The 18,921-nt window shown below is 41.2% G+C and overlaps 1 protein-coding gene and 1 long non-coding RNA gene across 3 annotated transcripts in view; one reads left to right on the top strand and one right to left on the bottom strand.

Annotated features, from left to right (window-relative positions):
- ATP6V1H (ATPase H+ transporting V1 subunit H) overlaps positions 1-3,764 on the top strand; it is a 39,994-nt gene extending 36,230 nt beyond the window's left edge. For both annotated transcript variants that reach the window (XM_088540149.1, XM_088540150.1), the window contains one exon: positions 3,522-3,764. In XM_088540149.1, coding sequence (XP_088396275.1) covers positions 3,522-3,582 — 61 coding nt within the window. In that variant the 3' untranslated portion in view covers positions 3,583-3,764. The remainder of the gene's footprint in view (positions 1-3,521) is intronic.
- The window catches only part of LOC148595817 (uncharacterized), a 297,456-nt gene that overhangs the window by 83,188 nt on the left and 195,347 nt on the right, over positions 1-18,921 (bottom strand). The gene's annotated exons all lie outside the window — the stretch shown is intronic.

Genomic DNA, 18,921 nt, shown 5'->3' with positions numbered 1-18,921 from the left:
GCTCCCCTCTGCAGTCCCAAGTGGGGAATATACCAAAATGACACAAGTGCATCACTATGTTATGTGGGAAGGTGCAGAGTTTTCCAGAGGCTTCCTGACCTAAGGAAGCACCATGAAGCCTATCCTGGCTTCCCTTTCCTTTCTTGGCAGCAGTTAAGGACTAAAGCACTGCGGTCACTATTGCTGGATTACTGTATTGCAGAATTTTATTTCCCCACATTCCTCTAAAATAATTTAAAAGAAAAATTACCTTTACCTAGTGACTGCACAGCTGATGTACGGAGAAAGTATTTATTATTTCTGACTTGAAGTATTATATACAATAATATAATGCCTAGCAGAAAGTCCAGTGTATTGATTTAATAAAGGTTAGTACTTTGCTCTTCTTGAATAGCTCTGTACTTAAATTATTGTACCTCTTTCTTGAAGAACAGTGTTTTTGAAGATCCTTTTAAGTTCTGCATGTGCTAGTTGGAACCTTTAAAGATTGGGTATGGAAAGGCGATGGAAAAGTAGGCCCCAAAATTCAGCTCAGTCAAATGGTAGCAGGATGTATTTTATCTTCTCTGCCTCTAGCATGAACTGATTAGGCAGGTGTGAAGCTCTGCTGCTACCAGCCACCCATGTGTGTTGTGAGCGTTTGCCTCTGAGCTGGCTTATGTTTAGCCATCAGCTTGATCTGCTTGCAAAAAACTGACTGTGATGCTTGTGTTATAGTAAAGCAGGTATTTTCCTGAGCTTATGAAGGAAGGAGTACCAAAATATCTGCTTAAAGAACAAGTGAGTTCAGCTTATGGTTTATAGCTTCTCATTTTAAAAATTGTTACCTCATTACTTTGCATGGTAGCATGTGTTTCTGATCTCTTAGAGGCTTCTCTCAAATATTTTGTGAAATGTTTTTTTTTATCCTTCCTTCATGCTACATGCTGTTATAGTGTAATGTGTCGAACACTTGCAGTCTTCAAAACCAGGTTAATTCTAGTATTCAACCAAGTAAATTGGATGTCTTAAACTCGCTTGGTATGTAATAGCATGTGAACACCTAGGCCTGTTCAAGTTTGAAGACAATTTAAACTACTGTTCTCAGTTTTCTGATGCGATGGAATATCAACATGTGAAAATACCCTTGAATCACATTGGCCTTTTAGCGTGTACTTTAATAGGATGAGAACAGGACTGCTGAGATGTTTATTCTTGTAGATTGAATTGGAAAGTGGAAAGGAGAGGTGACAGGATGCCTTTTGGGATAGCTTTACATGGAAATTTTCTACTGTGAGGCTAAATCGCTCTTTCCATTCCCCAGAATTTATTAGTTCTGAGTTAACCAAAAAAAAAAACAACAAAAAAAACCCCCTAATTTAGAAATGGCATTGAAACGAGCTGTTGCTTGTACATGCCAATAGGACAGGTGTTTGCCTTCTGGAGGCCCTTGATGGCTAAAGAAGAGGGCAGAGAACATAGAATTTCTCACTTGGGTTTGCAGCGTGGCAGTTGAGAGCAGTGAATACCATGTCCCCTCTGTAGGTGGATTGGGGTATTAACTTCTTGATTCTGAGTTAACTCCTCACACCTTCAAATGAAAGGTATTGCTTCTTGTACGTACTTGGAAGCTCAGTGTCTCTTAAGGTGCTAAACATTTACAAATCATGCTACAGTTCTGCCTTCAAGGTGGATTTTTTTCATGTTGAAAATACTGCACTAGGGCTGGATTTTAGTAAACCTTGAGCATGGATCAGAAACAATTTGTCAGGCAGTAATTATTTTGTTTGGGATAACTCCATTATTCTTTCCTCCTCCTGGGTAGCTGCATAGGAAATGCACACTGAAAAGGGTTCATGTGCTTTAAAAATAACTGTTTCAGTCTTAAATAACTTAACAGTTATTTTAAATAACTGGTCCAGTAAATGCAGCAAGTATCACTTGCTTTCAAGACTTGATGTGAGAGAAGGAATACTAGAATTCACACAAGCATGCAGACATGGACCGGGGAAAAATCCCATTGAAGGAGGAACCTGGCGAGTTTGAAACTCCTTCCCTTGTAGCTAGCTCTATTTATGGATGGCTGTCAAGTTTGATTTACTTAGAATAGTGGCTTGGATTCTTGGAGACCAGCTAACTTGCTTTGGCATCAAGAATCTATATTCAAGGATGGTAAAGTAGCTATTGTAATTGAGTAGTACTTGAGTGCAGTTTATTCTTTTCTCAACATTTTGGTAGTTGCAATGAAGGTGCTAAATCACAGAATATGATAAGCTTGATTTTCATTGCTAGTAGAGTTTAAACTTGGCAAGATTCCTATAAGGCAGAATGTCTGAGCTTTTTTGTGCTGAGAAAAGTGCTGTTTGGCAGTTATGATATTGCCGAACTTTATTTTGCAGTAGAAATCCTAAGGTGTAGGGAATAGCTGGTCATTAAGCTGGAAGCCAATTATACTTGAAAGGTACTGTAAGAAATAATTGTTTCTTTTGGTGTGAAGGATTTTAATAAAGGAAAAAGTGTATATTCTTGAAGTTTTTAAAAACTTGATTATGAATGTCACTTCTGAACTGATGTTTAAATACTTAAACATCATGATCTAATGTTTAAACAGTGCAGTGGCTTGTAACACTTGTCTACTGAGAAAAACAGATGCCAAGTGTGCCATAAGCAAGTGGAAAAACTTGCATTTCAGGTGCTTAAACATCTGCTTCAGTCAACACAGTAGTGTAATTATTAAAATTTATTTTCTGTGATATGTATCCAGTCAGCTATTAAGTCCTTCATTTTTCTTTGGCTCAGTGAAGCATTGAGCTCCTTGAATTTCACAGGAGACAGTGGAATATGGGAACACTCAAGAATTGTGCAGTGTGTTTTTCTTAGAACTCGCATTGTTGCTTGAGGATGGTTCATCTCAGATGCTCGGAATTTGGTGTATTTCCAATTTTGAAAGGACAGATATAAACGTGATTTGATAAATTTCAAAAACACATCTGAAGAAAAGAAAAATCTTAGTATATAATGGGCCTGGCTTGATAGTTCTTTAGTCAATATCTCTTTAGCTGGAGGAAGACTTTGCTAGCCTGAGGGTTAAGCTGCCTGTATGTCCATCTGCATCACTATGTTCATGCAGCTGAGAAGAAATCCTTTAAATGCTTTTCAGTAGCCTTTCCTATGTGCATTCAGCAAGAAAAGTGTATGGACTTCAAAGGTGTTCTCTAAAAGTAGCCAGGACTCCTTGATGCTACCAATGGGCTACCTTTTTTTTTTTTTTTTTTTTTCCCCCTCCCTCTCTCTCTAGGTATTTTTATGTTCACATTCAACTCGTAGCTCATTTTCAGAGGATTACGTGACAGGAGCCTAAAGTTTAGGTACTCTCACATTCGCTCCAGTTGACTGTTGAACAATCAATACTCGGTACTCAAGGGATCAGGTTTAAATGTTAATGTATTTTTCTTCTTTCTCTGCTTCATACTTCCTTTCACCATCCTATTCCCCATCTACTAGAACTTTCCTCAGTCTAACTTTTTTTTCTTGTATTTCAGGGAATACCTTGGGAAGCAGTTGCAGTCGGAACAACCTCAAACAGCCACTGCGCGGAGCTAAATACTTCATCCAGAGCATCATAGTTCGTTCTTTATGCTTACAACTGGAATATGTTTGTCCTTAATATCAAGAAAACACTTTAGTCATAACTGCTAGTAGTGTGTAAACTTTCCAGCTGTCCTCCAGTGTTGCTGGCTTAGTAAAATTTGTTTGTTGTCTGATGAATATGCATATTGGATTCCTGCTGTATTGAGAATATATTTGAGTAAATATGACTATGTATTGCTTTTGTTTTATGTATTTATTCCCCTAATAAAAAGTTATTAAGAGATATTAATTCAGAATCACAACCAGTCTAGAAAAAATATTCTGTTTTAATGTATTAATAGTATTGTCATTCCTTTGTTTTGTGAAAGACAAGAGGCAGATGAATTAAACTCCTTTTTAAGTCTTAAGACAAACTAATAGAGTTTTGACCTCCTCTGCTGTAGGAAATATAATGGCCTAAGGTTATTTTGGTTATCGGTGTTGAAATATCTACCCTGTCTTAAAACAGTTATTGTAAATAAATATTAAGGGGCTGGTGGGTGGAGGAATACATCTTTAAAAAGTGAAGAAAGATGGTGAAGTTAAAGTTATTAGTGGAGCTTACAAGCATCCACGTTAAGACTCTAGACTCTAGACCACCTGTCTGTTTTTTTTTTTTTTTTTTTGTAACATGTACTGTAACTGTTGAACCTTGACATTTGTGGAGTTTTGTTGACTGTTGCAAGTACTTGTAAATACTAGTGTTCCAGAAGCATTCTATAGGCTACATATTTTGCTTACATTCCTCTAAATTCTTTGGCTATTAGAATCTTTTCTGTATTGCATAACATCTGCTACTAAAGAAAATCTAAGTACTTCTACATCAAAGAGTAGGTCAGATGGGCCTATGAGAACAGTCTTGCTGTATATACAAGAGCTTGAGTGCTTACAGACATTCACAACATGATGAAATTACTATTCTTGTGACATCTGAGAGTGTTCTTAGAAAATATGAGCCTTAACGTTGTTAGTTGTCTTGTACATTGCAAGTGTAAGAAACCCAGAATGTTTCATAATCAAATAAAAAACAAGTTAGGAAAACTTTATTAAACCCAAACTTTTTCTAACTAAAACTAGCCTATTGCTGCACCTGAGAGAGACTTTTAGGGGTGATGTTCTATTTGATCAAAAAAATTGAAGAGAAATGGAGCAACTGCTTGGCAGTGGCAATTTTAATCTACTGCTTTAGAAATGATAGAAGTGCCATATTCTTGCAAGAAAAAGCCTTAATGCTGTTGCTTCAAAGGTTCCTGTTGTCTAGATAACTGTCAGCAAAAGGAACTGTGCAAAATTGCATAGTGGTTAAGGTTGGAAGGGCAACCTTAGAGATCACAACCCTTTGCGCTCTGTCATTCAGCCTGTTTTTGATCCATCCCAATACCCACTCATCTCCCCTTCCCTTCCTCAGCTTCTCCATGGACAATGCTATGGGAGCTGAGGGTGAAAGCCTTGCTGAAGTCAAAGCAGGCTCTATCCACTGCTGTCTCCTCAGCCAGTCAGTCAGTCATCCCATCACAGAAGGCTATCACATTGCTTAACTGCGACTTCCCCTTGGTGAATCCATGCTCACTACTCCTCATTGCCTTCTTTTCCTTGCCATGCCTACAGATGGTCTCTAGGAGGAGCTGCTCCATCACCTTTCCAAGGATAGAGATGAGGCTGACTGGCCTGTAGGTTCCTGGGGCCTCCTCCCTCTTACTCTTTTTGAAGACTGGAGTGATGTTGGCTTTCTTCCAGTCCTCTAGCAACCCCCATGACAGTAGAGTGTGGCTGAGCAATAACGCCCACTCAGTCCCTCTGCACCCACATCATGGGTGCATCCCAGTAGGGCCTCTTGAAATTCAAGGTTGCAATCCTACTTCTTGTCCAGCTTCCTTGCAGGATCTTGAATTCCAACATCTTGTGGTCACTACAGATGAGACTGCCCTTGACTGTCTCATTTCCAAACAGACCGTCTCCCCCTGTTAACACAAGGTTCAGCAGCACCTTGTTACCTCATCTACCACCTGCATCAAGAAGTTATCCGCAATATTCTGCAGGAACCTCCTGCACTGTCCCTACCTGTGTGATCATCCCAGTAGACATCAGGGTGGTTGAAGTCCCCCATAAGGACCAGGGCCTGTGATCATGAGGCTTCTTGCGGGTGCCTGTAGAAGGCTTCATCCACTTCCTCTCCCTGGTCAGGAGGCCTGTAGTAAACTCCCACCACAGTGTCGCCCCTGGTTGCCTGCCCTTTAATCCTTGCCCACAACGCTTTCGAGTCATGCTTCATCCTCTTCAGAGGGTGCTCTCCCCAGAGGCAGATCTCCATACATTCCAGTTACACTCTCACGTAAACAGCAAGTCCACCACCTTACCTTCATGGCCTGTCCTTCCTAAAAAGCACAAAGCCATCCATGGCCACATTCCAGTCATGAGAGCTGTCCCACCATGTCTCAGTAATTGTGACAAGATTGTGGCACTGCAACTGCACATGCATTTCTAATTCCCGTTGTTTATTCCCCGTGCTGCGTGTGTTCACATAGAGGCATTTGAGTTGGGTTCCCAATGTGCCCCAGTGTTTCTAGCTGGAGGGGCTGTAGCTTGACTGTGTGGGCCTCCAGGAGCTCTCCTGTTCCCTCTCCAGGCTCCGGGCATCCTTTGCTGGCTCCACTGTTAAACTGGCACAAATGAGCCTTTTCTGTCAGATTCAGATGACTAAATCAGATTCAGTTTGTGAAACTGGCAATGTGGGGGTCACAGCTAATTGCTTGATTACCATATACTGCTTGATACACAAACTCAGGGGAAGATGCTTTGGATAGCAATTAAAAAGGTGAAAAATATGCTTTGACATATAAAGCTGAGTAGAAAATAACTTTTAGAAGTATTCTTATTTCTGCTAATGGCTATGAATCTATCATTCTACTTGAAAAATGCTCTAAATTCTAGTTTTAATACTTGATGGGGAATTAGTCTGTTAATTTAGTATTTCTATTTTTTTTCTTCTTTTTTTAATGTACACAAAATGATCATAGCTGTTCTGAGTAAAGCTGTGTGAAGAAGTTTAAGGTATAAGGAAGTTTAATAGGATATAGTTTAATAGGAGCACATACCTTTGCAGCCTCATCAGCATCAGTTGATACTGAAATACATCTTGGATATTTTCAACTTACGATTTCTAGCGACTGGAGAAATTCTTAGTGTGCAGTTCACAAAGTCTATATTCAGTTATACTTCTGAATATCACTCTTCTGTTGCTATTCCAGTTCTTAATGTCAACTAATTCTTTCAATAATATACCCCAATATTTTTCACAACTGGTATTATTTTCCAATTTAATTTACATAATGGTGCTATGTGAAATGGGTAATGGGTGAGACTTATAAAAATAGGTAAAAAATTATTTTTTTCCATTGATAACATAAAACTAGTTTTGCATCCTCTGTCTTTTTGCATCTTACTACATTTTCCTTATGTTCTTTCAAATTTTTATCCTGCCTCTAAATAAAGTATTCTCATCCTACTGCAAACAAGCTAGGAAGCCTACTTTTTAAAATTTTATTTATTTATTTATTTATTTTATTTTACTTGATGGATAAAATAATGATGGTTTCTCTGATAGAACTAACAAAGCACTTAGGCCTTCTAAATTTGCCTTTTGAGTAGAAGGAGACACTTTTTGTTCAGCAGTAGGAAATGGGACACATCTGTCACATACCAAGTTAGTGTAGTTCAAAGTTTAGCTGTTATATTGCTGAGTTGTTGTAGACACGTGTTACAGGACATTATTTAATGACATAAATATGTCCATTCATAGTATGAGTATTCCTAAATCGTCAGGCATAATAAATAAAAAACTTAATCAATAGATTTTTAATATACTCCTCTCCAACTCCTGTCCTGAGGTGTTTTAGAAAGAAAATGATGATTCTGAAGAGCACCCTTTTCATGTAATATAAGTTTTATTGCGTTTCCTGTGGTCATATTTCACAAAGTCCAGACTCTGCAGTAACAACGGCATGGTGCTTGAATTCCGTATCCTGAGAGAATTAAATAATATGTTTTAGATTTTTAAAAACTTCCTAAAATAATTTAAAAATACAATGGTAACTACCTCATCAGCCCACATATTTCAGTGGATCAATAGCAGCAAAGTGTGCATCACTTCTGGAGAAACATTCTAAAATTGATTGCAGTGTGGGTAGATGCTGCTAATGACTTAGGCAAAAGCAAACTAATTGCTCAGTCTACTCCTCCCTCTGCTTAGCATTTCAATACATATTTTATTTAAAAAGTCCTTGGTGCACCATCTGTAGCTGTTTGCTTCTACTTGGCACCCAGTACTCATTCACAGGTAATAACTGGGGAGATTTGCCATGTAAGTGGATGACTAAAGAGAACAACTAATGGAGGATGATTTAGCAAGCCTCCCTTCTCTTTTCACCAGCCACTATTTCATTGCATGAGCTGTAAAAAAATCATATAAATGGCTTTTTTTTACCTCTTAATACACAGTCAATGGCCATCTTCCGTATTAAAAAAAAAATCACAACCTTGGTAACATATGTTCAGACATCATTATAGTGTTCCTGTAACAGTTGCTTCACTGCTGTCTTATATGTGTCTTATAGGTAATAAATATGCTGTCTCCTAATGAAGAAAACCTGCATGTTCCCAAGTCTCTCTAGTTTCTGGGCAGGTACCAAAGGGGCAGGAGAGTGTGGATGGATCATTCTAATTCTACTTTATTTTTGGAAATCTGTTGTCTTATTTAACTGGAAAGCTATAACTTGCTATAACTTGCCCTTTTGTTTATTTATTTATTTATTCATTCTTCCATCGTCACTACAGGAACATGTGCTCTCACTGAAGCACAAACACTGGGCAAGACCCAGACATGAGACAATCTAGGAAAGCTTCAGCTGTGCCTTAGCCATTTCCTATGGGTACCAATTGTGTGGCACACTTTTTGTGGGATTCCTGAAGGCCAGTGGCCATGTTATGGGCAAGCCAGAGCATGTCTGCAATGTTGTGGACGAGCCAGACCCCAGAGGAAGAACAGGAGGACTGTTGACTAGGGGATAAGGAAGTAGGACAAGGTCAGAGGGAATAAAGAACTGTTGAACTAAAAAGCCGAGCTAAACAAGTAAGGGGGGGGGGGGGGGCTGTAAGGGTCTTAGTTACATCATTGTCTACCAATTAGGAGCCTTTGTAGTCACATCATTAACTACCAGAATCATATAAATGTACTACATGCAAGCTAATAAATGAGGCAAGATCTAAACTCATACTGAGTGTGTGTCTCGTAACCCCGGCTCGGCTCCTGGCAGACCCGCGCAGGTCCCAACAACTTTTGAGAGGGATGAGAAATAAAGGGGAATGAGTTTGATGTGGACATGGTTGTGGTGATAAAGAGGACACAATACAATCGTCCACCACAAGGTGTTCCAGTGTGCTGGCAGCGCCGGCTGGGGCAGGGTGTTTCAGTGTCTCACTGCTCCTCCTCACTGAGGGAGGTGCTGTGCTCCCAGCTTGAGTGGAAGTCATGGTGCTGCTTGATGCCCAGAGCCCAAAGAGCAGCAGGAAGTGGTCAACTAAAGGCCCAAACGGCCAGCTGTGCGATGCACAGACTGTGTCTCTCCTGGAGAGCCCGCTGCCCTCTTCAGTGGGGTCCTCGGAGCCTGCTGCGGCTGAGACATCTGCTTCTTGCCTTAGCTGCTGCTGCATGTGCTGCTGCGTTGCCAGCTCTCTTTGGTCACTGCTCCAACTCTGGGCTCACGGTGATGCCTCAGCTGCACCTGAACCCTCTCCTCTGCAGCTGAAGCAGGAGTGGGCTGCCTGTGGCAGAGGTGCAGGTGACTGGCCATTGGGCAGGCCAGTGGCAGGGGAAGCTCCCTGGACCCCTCCCGTTACCTCAGGGGTAGAGCTGTGGAGGCAGCGGTTACTGGCAGAGAGGGTGTTGGGCGTGCGTGAGAGCTGGTGGGGCTGCTTGGGGATCATGGGCCTGTGTATCGATGCCCCACGGGCAGCAGTGTGGGCCTGCTGGAGAGATGCCCTGAAGGAAGTGCCCCGAGTGCAGCACTCTTGTTCCTGGCAAGGAGCTGTGTGGGCTGTTTGGGCAATCCAGCTGCTTGGTGCCTGCTGGCATTTATATCTTGGGCATGTATTCCCATGGTGAGATGGAGCCCTCCATGCCCACATGGTGTTGCTCAAACCCTGGCAGGCAGAGTGCTTGTGCAAAAATTCAAATGCACTGGGCTATGGTAAGGTTGTCGTGGGGAACAAAATGCATATGAGAAGCTGCCCAGGCAAACTCGGGGGCCTGTGTAGCCTCCATGCAATGGTATCTTCAGTGGGAGGGAGTGAGCAGCCCCATAACGTGCTCTTGCTGACGTTCCAGAACCCTCTTTGAGGGTCATTCCAAGCAGCTATAGAGACAATCTTGTAGCTCCTCGAGGTCATGCAGCACTTGAGCGTGGGTGTCCAGCTCTTGTGCCAGGCGCTGGAAGAGGTTGAGCAGGCTGAGCGTTTGGAAGGCCAGTGGCAGGAGGAGTTCCCTGGGCATGCTGTCATTGCCTAGGAGGAAGTGGTGAAGCTCCTCCTGCTGTAGGAAACAGTGCAGGTAGTTCAGTACATCACTGAGGCACTGCCACCTGTGACCCCTGCCCCAGCTGGAGGGCAGGATGGCTGTGAGGAGGTGCGTCACCACTGTCTTCAAGCAGTAGCCCAGCTTGACAAGACATGCTGCCCCAGGCAGCCAGAGCCAAGACCTCCACACCACCACCGATGAGCCCACACAGCAGCAGCAGGTGCACTGATGGCCCGTGGGCTCCCCTCGTGCAACAGGCAGAAGCGCCACAGCAGTCGTTTGCCCCATTATGCAAGAAAGCAGTGGAAGAAGGCACTTGCTTTGCGGGGAAGGGTCCCTAGTTGTGGAGCCCAGTGTTGAAGTTTCACCTGTGGGCCTAAACCAATGGAGAGTCTTTCAGAAGAGGCAAAATGGATACATTTTGCCCCCTTTTTTGTCTCCTGTGATGAGCCCAGGAGCCCACAGGAATTGGCTGTGGTTAGCCCCAGCTCTCCCAGGATATTGCTTGACTTTGCTTTGGCCTCTCTGGTATCTTTTTAATATCCTGGCCTCCCGGCATAAGAGGAAACAGCATTTCCATTTAAAATAGCTGGAAAATCAAAGGGGAAGGGAAGGTGATAATAAGGAAGGAAGAGAAAAGCAAAATGGGAAACAGAAGAGCAAAGAGCAAGAACAGTAAAGGAAAGAAGAATGAAAAGAGCAGAAAAGAAAAAGAGTTTAAAAAGGGGAACTGAAAAGGAGAGGATAACATTCCCTTAGCTGAGGACATCAGGCTGCCTTAGGAGTGCTTGCAAAACTGTTCAGTTAGTGCATAACTTGAGCTTTAATTGCTATATTGGTATGCTACATTTCCATCGACCTTTCTAGGGGAGACTTTTGCCTTCTGGGGAATGCTGCAGTCTTATATCTAAATTAAAAAAAAATCTTAATTAAACTGTCTGCAGTTTTGTATATGTGTTTGTAGAGGAGAAAAAAAATCAGCTTTTCTAAAAGCGATGGTACTTCATAATCATTTTGTGTTAGAGTCTGCCGTTTTGACTGGTTTTTCATGGCCTGAACTACCCTTCAAGAGGACCGTACACTTATACTCTCTTGTCCTTGAATTTGTGTTATTCTCTTACATCCAAACATTTATGTGGGCACCTGTGTTAATTTTCACTAATCATCCCTAATAATTTGAATATTATTCATTATTGCGTTTTTCAATTCTGCTTTACTTTTGCCACCTTGAAGTTAATAGGGAAAATCACTATTGTTGACTCAAATATTTTCCCATTTTTAAAACTTTGAACAGTTCTTCTCTTTCTCATGTAACTTCTCTGATGTCCTATTAACATCATATAGTAATATATATTCACAATACTTGTGTAGTCATTTTATAATTTATTTGGTGTATGTCAATTTGAGGATATGGTAGGAATTATGTAGCATTAAATAGGTCTTGAATCTGAGATAATTCTGTGCTACCTTATTTGGATTTAGTAATCATATATTCCTTGGAGTCATTGCCCATGTCTTTCCTATATCATCCCATTTCACATCACTGTTATAATTGTGGAGCATTATTTGTGTTCTTTCTACCCTCTTCTCTACTTGTTCATTCTATTTAATATTCACTAACCAGTATTTCAAAACATTGGCCAACAAAACTTAATTCCTGACTGCTGCAAATGAACATCATCTGTGTTCCTGATGAGGATAAAGCTGTAAGGCTTTAGAAGATTACTGAATATAAGTTTAGATTTTTTTTAATTGTGCTTGCAGAGAGAATGAAGGGTTTTTATTTCTCTCTCCTGGAGCTAAGGACAGATTGACTATTGCTTGTACGTGCAAGACTTTTTTTTTTCCCCCTGAAATTCAGTACACATTTTTTTTTAAATATATATATTTATGTAGATGCAATAGGGGTTGTCCTCTTCCTGAGCTGGACTGCAATTAAATGTTTCTAAAGTTTAAAGGGCTGACTGTTAAACCAGCATGATTTCTTTTTCTTTCTACAAAACAAACATTCAGGCCATGAACTCTCACTGATTTGTTTTCCTAATTAAATTTCTTAGATATTATAGTATTGGTAACTACTCTGAGCATACCATATGCTCTCTTGAATGCCTAACCAAAGAGGAGATAATTGAGAATGGTAGAAGTAATTATGCCAATTTGAGAAACTCCAAGAAAATGGATGGTTCCTATGATGGATCCCAAGAAGGGATGGTTCTCAGTCTGAAATCATTGTCACCATCTGTGGAGGCCTTTAATTCATATCGAGCTTCAAAGGGATAGTGGAACTTGTGTTGGAGACCACCATCTCTTGATGTGTTACTCTCTGTCTGATATTAACAAGAAAGACATTGAGGTACTGGAGTGTGTCCAAAGAGGGGAATGAGGCTGGTGAAGGGGCTGGTGCACAGACCTTATGGGGATGAAGGGCTGGTGCACAGCAGTGAGGGAGCTGAGGTTATTTAGTTTGGAGAAGAGGAGGCTCAGAGGAGACCTGATCGCTCTCTACAAACGCCTGAAAGGAGATTGTAGTGAGGTAGGAGTTGAACTCTTCTCCAGAATAACTACCAAAAATAGGACAAGAGGAAATGGCCTCAAGTTGTGCCAGAGGAGGTTCAGGTTAGGTATTAGGAAAAAAATCTACATGGAAAGAGCAGTCAAGCTCTGGAACAGACTGCCCAGGGCAGTGGTGGAGTCACCGTCCTTGGCAGTGTTCAAGAACCGTGTAGATGAGGCCCTTAGGGACATGGTTTAGCAGCCACGGTGGTGATGGGTTTATGGTTGGACTCAATGATCTTGAAGGTCTTTGAAGGTCTTTTCCAACCATAACAAGTCTATGATTCTATGAAATCGGTGTTTCAAATTAGTCAGATGATAGATAAACTATTTGACCGTGAGTGTTCACAGTCTGATTTTGAGGCTTGCAGATCATGACTTTTCTTTTTCAAATGAGGTTCCTAAATAGCTTGAGCACTTTTCAGAGGTAATGGGAACTATGAAGTACAGTAAAAGGAACACAGATTAAATCCAGACAGGTGAACTTCATTTCATTTGCTGTGGCAATATAAGTTAATCCGCTTAGCACGTAAATAGGACATGGTTCTCATGCACACAGAGAAGGGCTGTTGTGTTGTTGTCTTGATTTTAAATGTAGAGATTTATTGCTTCTCTAAAAACTTTACTGTAAAATTATATCCACTTGGATATAAGCAGTATTGAGTGGATAGCTACAGAATTATTGGACATAGTGAGCTTAAGTTTGCTCATAAAATGCCAACAAGCAGACTGTGATTTATTTATTTTTTTTCTTTATGTAACTTAATTTTCTGTTGGGGACTGTGTTTTGTCCTTCTCTGTGTTGCTCTTGGCAGGAAAGTTATGTGATTAACTAATAACATGAGTCTGAGCATTGATGAGCTGCTGTTATTACATTACAAACTATCATTTTTATTTCTTGACTGGAGGAAAACATATTTGTAATTGGAAAATAACTGTAAGTCCAAGCAAGGGAGATGGATTTGACTCTCGGGGAGTAGCAGTAAATGAAGAGAGCCGGGAAACTCATCTTGACCTAAGCTGTATTTAAAATGTCACTCCTAGAACCCGTGGCCTATTTTTATCTCTAAGTATAGATGTGAAATTAAATCTTCTTTTAGCAGTTATTTATACTACAATAGTTTCTCCCTGTCCCAATGAGGGCTGTTGCCTTTTGAGCTTGGCACTCTGTACATTAACAATATCTTGCTTGTTTGTCTGAAATGGGGCCTATCATCCCACATGTGTTCCATTAGCCACAGAACCTTGGTGACTTAAAAATTGAGCACTTTTATTTATAATTTGAGTATGTGCAGGAGGTTATTTTCTTGCTTGGGCAAGCAGACATTAAAGGATGTGATCACACTCAAAGTAGTTTATTATGTGCCCTCCTTCTTTATATATATAAAAAATACAGCATGCATGGAATTACCATACCAGAAGTTTGTTGAATTAGCTTGGTAAGGAGACAGAAATCACTATCAGGAGGGAAAAATACCCCCTTTGATAAGTTTTGGTTAGTGCACATTTTTCCCTGTGAGTAGCTGGCAGCTGGCTTGGCTTCTTGTAGGAAGAGGCGCCAGCTCTGCAACTGTTCTGATAACAAGATGACAATAATCTGCAAACAGAAATCTGTAATGTGCTTTGCTGCAAATCTGCAAACCATTTTCACCTTTTAGGTTAAGAAATAGAAGCTTCTTCCTTGTCCTGGCGTTTTGTCTGATTAAGATTCAAGTCCTAACAGGAGATTCAAACAATTGCCTTAGTTTTGTTGAGAATCTTAACAAATGAGGCAAATCCAGAAGAGGGAGGTAGAAGAGGCCAGAACTGCCAAATAGGACTTCTCTATAAAGCTAGGAAGAGCGGAGGTCTTAAGCCTTTGAACTGACTATGCGCTGTGCTCTCTTAGCATTTCAGTTACATTTTTGATTAAAGAATCTCTTATTTTGTGATTCAGAACTGCAGTTAGGGACTAAAGGTCCTTTCTGCAGGTTTTGCTATGCTGGGTTTATTTTGACCCTTTTGTGGCTTTGGAAAGGGAATAACAGCTAGCTCTCCAACGAACTGGGTTTCTACAGCATCTTAAGTCAATTTAAAATGACTTTCTAAAAGGAGCTATTGCAACAGCACGCCCATTGGGTTAAAGAAGGATTAAAATATATGGAAATGGCATTTTTTTTCACTGACTGGACTACCGGAAACAAGACAGACATATAAACATTAAGGTCAAAAGCAGAAATGAATCCTTTGCACATATCTTCCTTGGTGGTTTCATTTGCAGCTCTCCCCTATGAGGTAAAATCCACTGTGTAAATATAAATATATCATTACTCCTCCTATATGTGGGAGGAGAGGAAGTGACAACATGTAGCCGAAGGGCAATCAGAAGGGACTTCAAGGAACTGGGACGGTTGATCAGGAGTTCAGGTGTGCGAGTCATCTTCTCCTCCATTCTCCCTGGTGCTGACAGCAAAACAGAAAAGATCGGGAGGAAACAGTCTGCTAACATGTGGCTCTGTGGCTGATGCCATCACCAAAAAAACTTTGTTTTTTTTTTCAGCAAGAGAAAGCCTTGCATGGTGCTAGGCAAAATGGTATCATATGGGCATCAAACTGAGTTGGGCAGAGAGGAATCTCATGACTTTCAACAAGGACAAGTGCAGGGTTCTGCACCTGGGCATGAATAACCCCAGACACCAGTATAGATTAGGGGTTGGCCTACTGGAAAGCAGCTCCATGGAGAGGGATTTGGGAGTCCTGGTTGACAAGAAGTTAACCATGAGGCAGCAATGTGCCCTCATGGCCAAGAAGGCCCATGGGGTCCTGGCCTACATCAGGAGGAGCAGGTCAAAGGAGGGGATCCTGCCCCTCTCCTCAGCTCTGGTGAGGCTGCACCTGATGCAGTTCTGGGCTCCACAGTACAAGAGGGGCGATCTAGAAAGGGTCCAGTGTAGAGTGACAAAGATGATTAAGGGCCTGGAGTATCTGTCTTATGAGGAAAGACTAAGTGAGCTGGGCCTGTTTAGCCTGGAGAAGAGAAGACTGAGAGGGGATCTTATGAACATATACAAATACCTGAGGGAAGAATGTAAAGTGGATGGGGCCAAACTCTTCTCGATGGTGGCCGGTGACAGGAAAAAGGGGTACAAATTAGGATACAAGCTGAAACACAGGAAGTTCCATCTCCATGTGAGGAAGAACTTCTTTCCTGTGAGGGTGACAGAGCCCTGGCACAGGCTGCCCAGAGAGGCTGTGGAGTCTCCTTCTCTGGAGATCTTCGAAACCTGCCCGGATGCCACCTTGTGCCACCTGCTGTAGGTGTCCCTGCTGGAGCAGGGGGATTGGCCTAGATGATCTCTAGAGGTCCTTTGCAACCTCAACCATTCTGTGATCATCTGCGCTAGCATGAGTTACTAGGAGCAACTTTTTTGTTTGTTTAACTTGGAATTATGTTCTGTGAATGTCTGTCTCTTCAGTGATGCAGAAAACCACTAAAAGGTGAAGTGAATGATTTTACATCGTATCTGAGAAATAGCTCCATTTCTATTCAGATCATCTCAAATACCCGTCTCTGGTTTTCTGTTCTGCAAGGGAAAGTTTTAGTTCTTCAGTTTATTTGTTCCCCTGTTAAAACTAACGTCCTTTTCATAAAAAAAAAAAAAAAAGAAATAATAAAAAAAGAAATCCATATAGCTCTTTCTGTATCTTGGCAAATCTGCAAAATCTAGTGTTATAGAAAAATATGTATTTCAAGTGATCTGTTATTTGTTAGGTTTTCAATGCTTTTGAAATGTGTATTTTTTAAGATCACTTATTATTTAAAATGAGTACCCTAAAGCTTTAAATGCTGTGTTTTGTGACTGAAAGAAGAGGAGAAAGTAGATCATTTGTTGGAAAGAACAGCAATTCATTCTAGTGTAAGAGTATGTTTTTTAAAGTTCCCTTAGAGCATACACAGGCACTGTCTTTTCCCAGCCAGGAGGCTGAACACAAAGGCCCCCAGAACACTCCGAACAAGAAGCAGCAGCAGGGAACTGGTGTCAAGGTGAGATAACAATCAAAGTCAATGTTTTTTAAATTTATAGTCACAAAATTTCTCATTTTCCTGCTTTCCATGCACTCTAAATTATATGCAAATGAGAGAGAATGGAAAGTATATAACCTCATTCATGAGGTCAAGCCAGAAAAAAACATCTATGGCATTAGAGCAATAATACTTCAAAGGAGAGGTTAGAAATGCCTGCTGGGCTGTTCATCACAAATGTGTTAGGAAAGAGTTCAGCATAACAAGACCTGTGGGCTTTTAAAACTATGAAATGAATATTTTTGATTGAGCAACTGCCAATTACTTAAAATGTGAAAAGAGGGTATGCTAGTAAAACTGAAATAAAAAAAGAATAGGAAAATTGAGTTTTAGAGAGATTTCAGCTTTCTCTGTTCAGTAATACATCAGTGGTTCATAAGCCTTTGTAATGTAGAATAAATAACATAACAATTGGATCATGATTCTTTTGTTTGGATAGCAAGCAAACTATCTTCAGGATCTTTTTGTATGGAAAGCAGCACCAAAATCTTATGTATGGTGAATTGATCTTAAAATGATAGCAATTTATTTGGGCAATTTAGTTACAAGCTGTTTGGAATATTTTAAAAATCGTAGTGCTGTAGCACCTACAGTTGTTGAACCTTCTGACACCAAGAAAGCAAGCACACAGCTAGAGGGTTAATGACATGAACTGTATGGGAAACCATAATTTTTCTCTTATGAAAGATACCTCGGTTTAGATAGTGCTAGCGGCAGGCCCAAAATCTGCAAGGGAATTGTTCCCTCTGGGAGGAGACCTTGAGCCACCTAAACCGGTGTCAGTGATGCTCAACACACGGATGTGTCCAGTGTGGATATAGTCAGGTGCTTAGCAAACAACTGCCTTGTCCTACCCATGCTTGATCTGCGGGGAGATGGGGGGCAGCAACTAAAACCCAAAACAAAACAACAAATAAAGCAAATTCTACTCCAAATTTTACATCTTGTGACCATTCTGCCAGCACAGGCTTCTTGTCTAAAGCAGAAGTTGATGGCTTCAGCTGGAAGCTTTGCCTTCACAACAGCTTTGCTGAACATAATGATTTGTTGTATCAGTGACAGTCACTTACCTGGTGAGGGATGTCAGCAGGGGGCCGTCATCGGTGGGAACCGATTTAGGAAAAACACTTTACATGCTGAGTGAGTGCTTTTCTAAAGCCCTCTATCTTAATAGTCATCTATGGGCTCTACAAAAGGATAACGGTGAACTGATCTGGGAATTAAAAACAAAAACAACTTAACAGAGTACATGTTCAGTGAATACATATATGCCAGCTGGATATTACAGGTTTGAAAATATCGATGCCTGCAAGGACATGCCTCCCTCCCCCTTATCAGCTCCAGCTATGAGGAATTTGCTCTCTGAAGAAAGAAGAGTGTAAAGCCAGAGCTTCTTGTAGAGAGGGAGAAATCCCTCACCTAGCTCATGGCCCCTGGGGTAAGCAGCTGCCTGAGCTCATGTCCAGTGAGATGCTGTTGCCTAAATTGTAATTTAATTCTGTTTTTTAAACAGTTGTTTTTGATAATAACAGCAAGCTCAGACCTTGGCTTTAGTAACCGTTTCTCCCTCCACCTCTTCTTATATCTCTGCAGAGGTGATGTGTCCCAGTAAAGAAGTGTTTTGGACATTGTTATTTTAGCACTTGCTACCCAAGACAAGGCTGGGAATTGGCTGATCCCCAGGGCAGGGATCACAGCATGTTTCCAGCTGAGCTATCTGAGCCAGTGTGTGGGCTGGTGATGTTCCCAGGGGACCTCTCTTAGTGGGAACGGAGCTGCGCCGCCTCAGTGAACAAGGCACAGATGGTGAGGAGACACCTTACACACACACACATGCACCAGGGGAAGCGAGTGGGAAGGCCTTTAACCCGATGGACTTAATTTATGTGCCGCAACAAGAGCAATTTGAGACGCCCTGGAGCTCCAGTTGCACCAGGCAGCTGGTGCCGGTTTATGCGATTCCCCAAGAGAGCTCAGGGAACACTCGGTGCTGATGTTCAGGTGGTTGAATCAAGCCACAGATCAGTCTAAAAGCCTAAAAGTCAAACACTGCATAGCAGCAATAAAGGTGACCCAAAGACCTGTAAGACACATACAAAAGAAGAGCAGGCATTTTAGCTGAAAT

This window comes from Tinamus guttatus, unplaced genomic scaffold, assembly GCF_059628265.1.
Source record: "Tinamus guttatus ecotype Peru unplaced genomic scaffold, ASM5962826v1 Tinamus_guttatus_pri_ptg000056l, whole genome shotgun sequence".
NCBI classification, from domain to species: domain Eukaryota; kingdom Metazoa; phylum Chordata; class Aves; order Tinamiformes; family Tinamidae; genus Tinamus; species Tinamus guttatus.
This window is presented reverse-complemented; position numbering and strand designations above follow the sequence as displayed.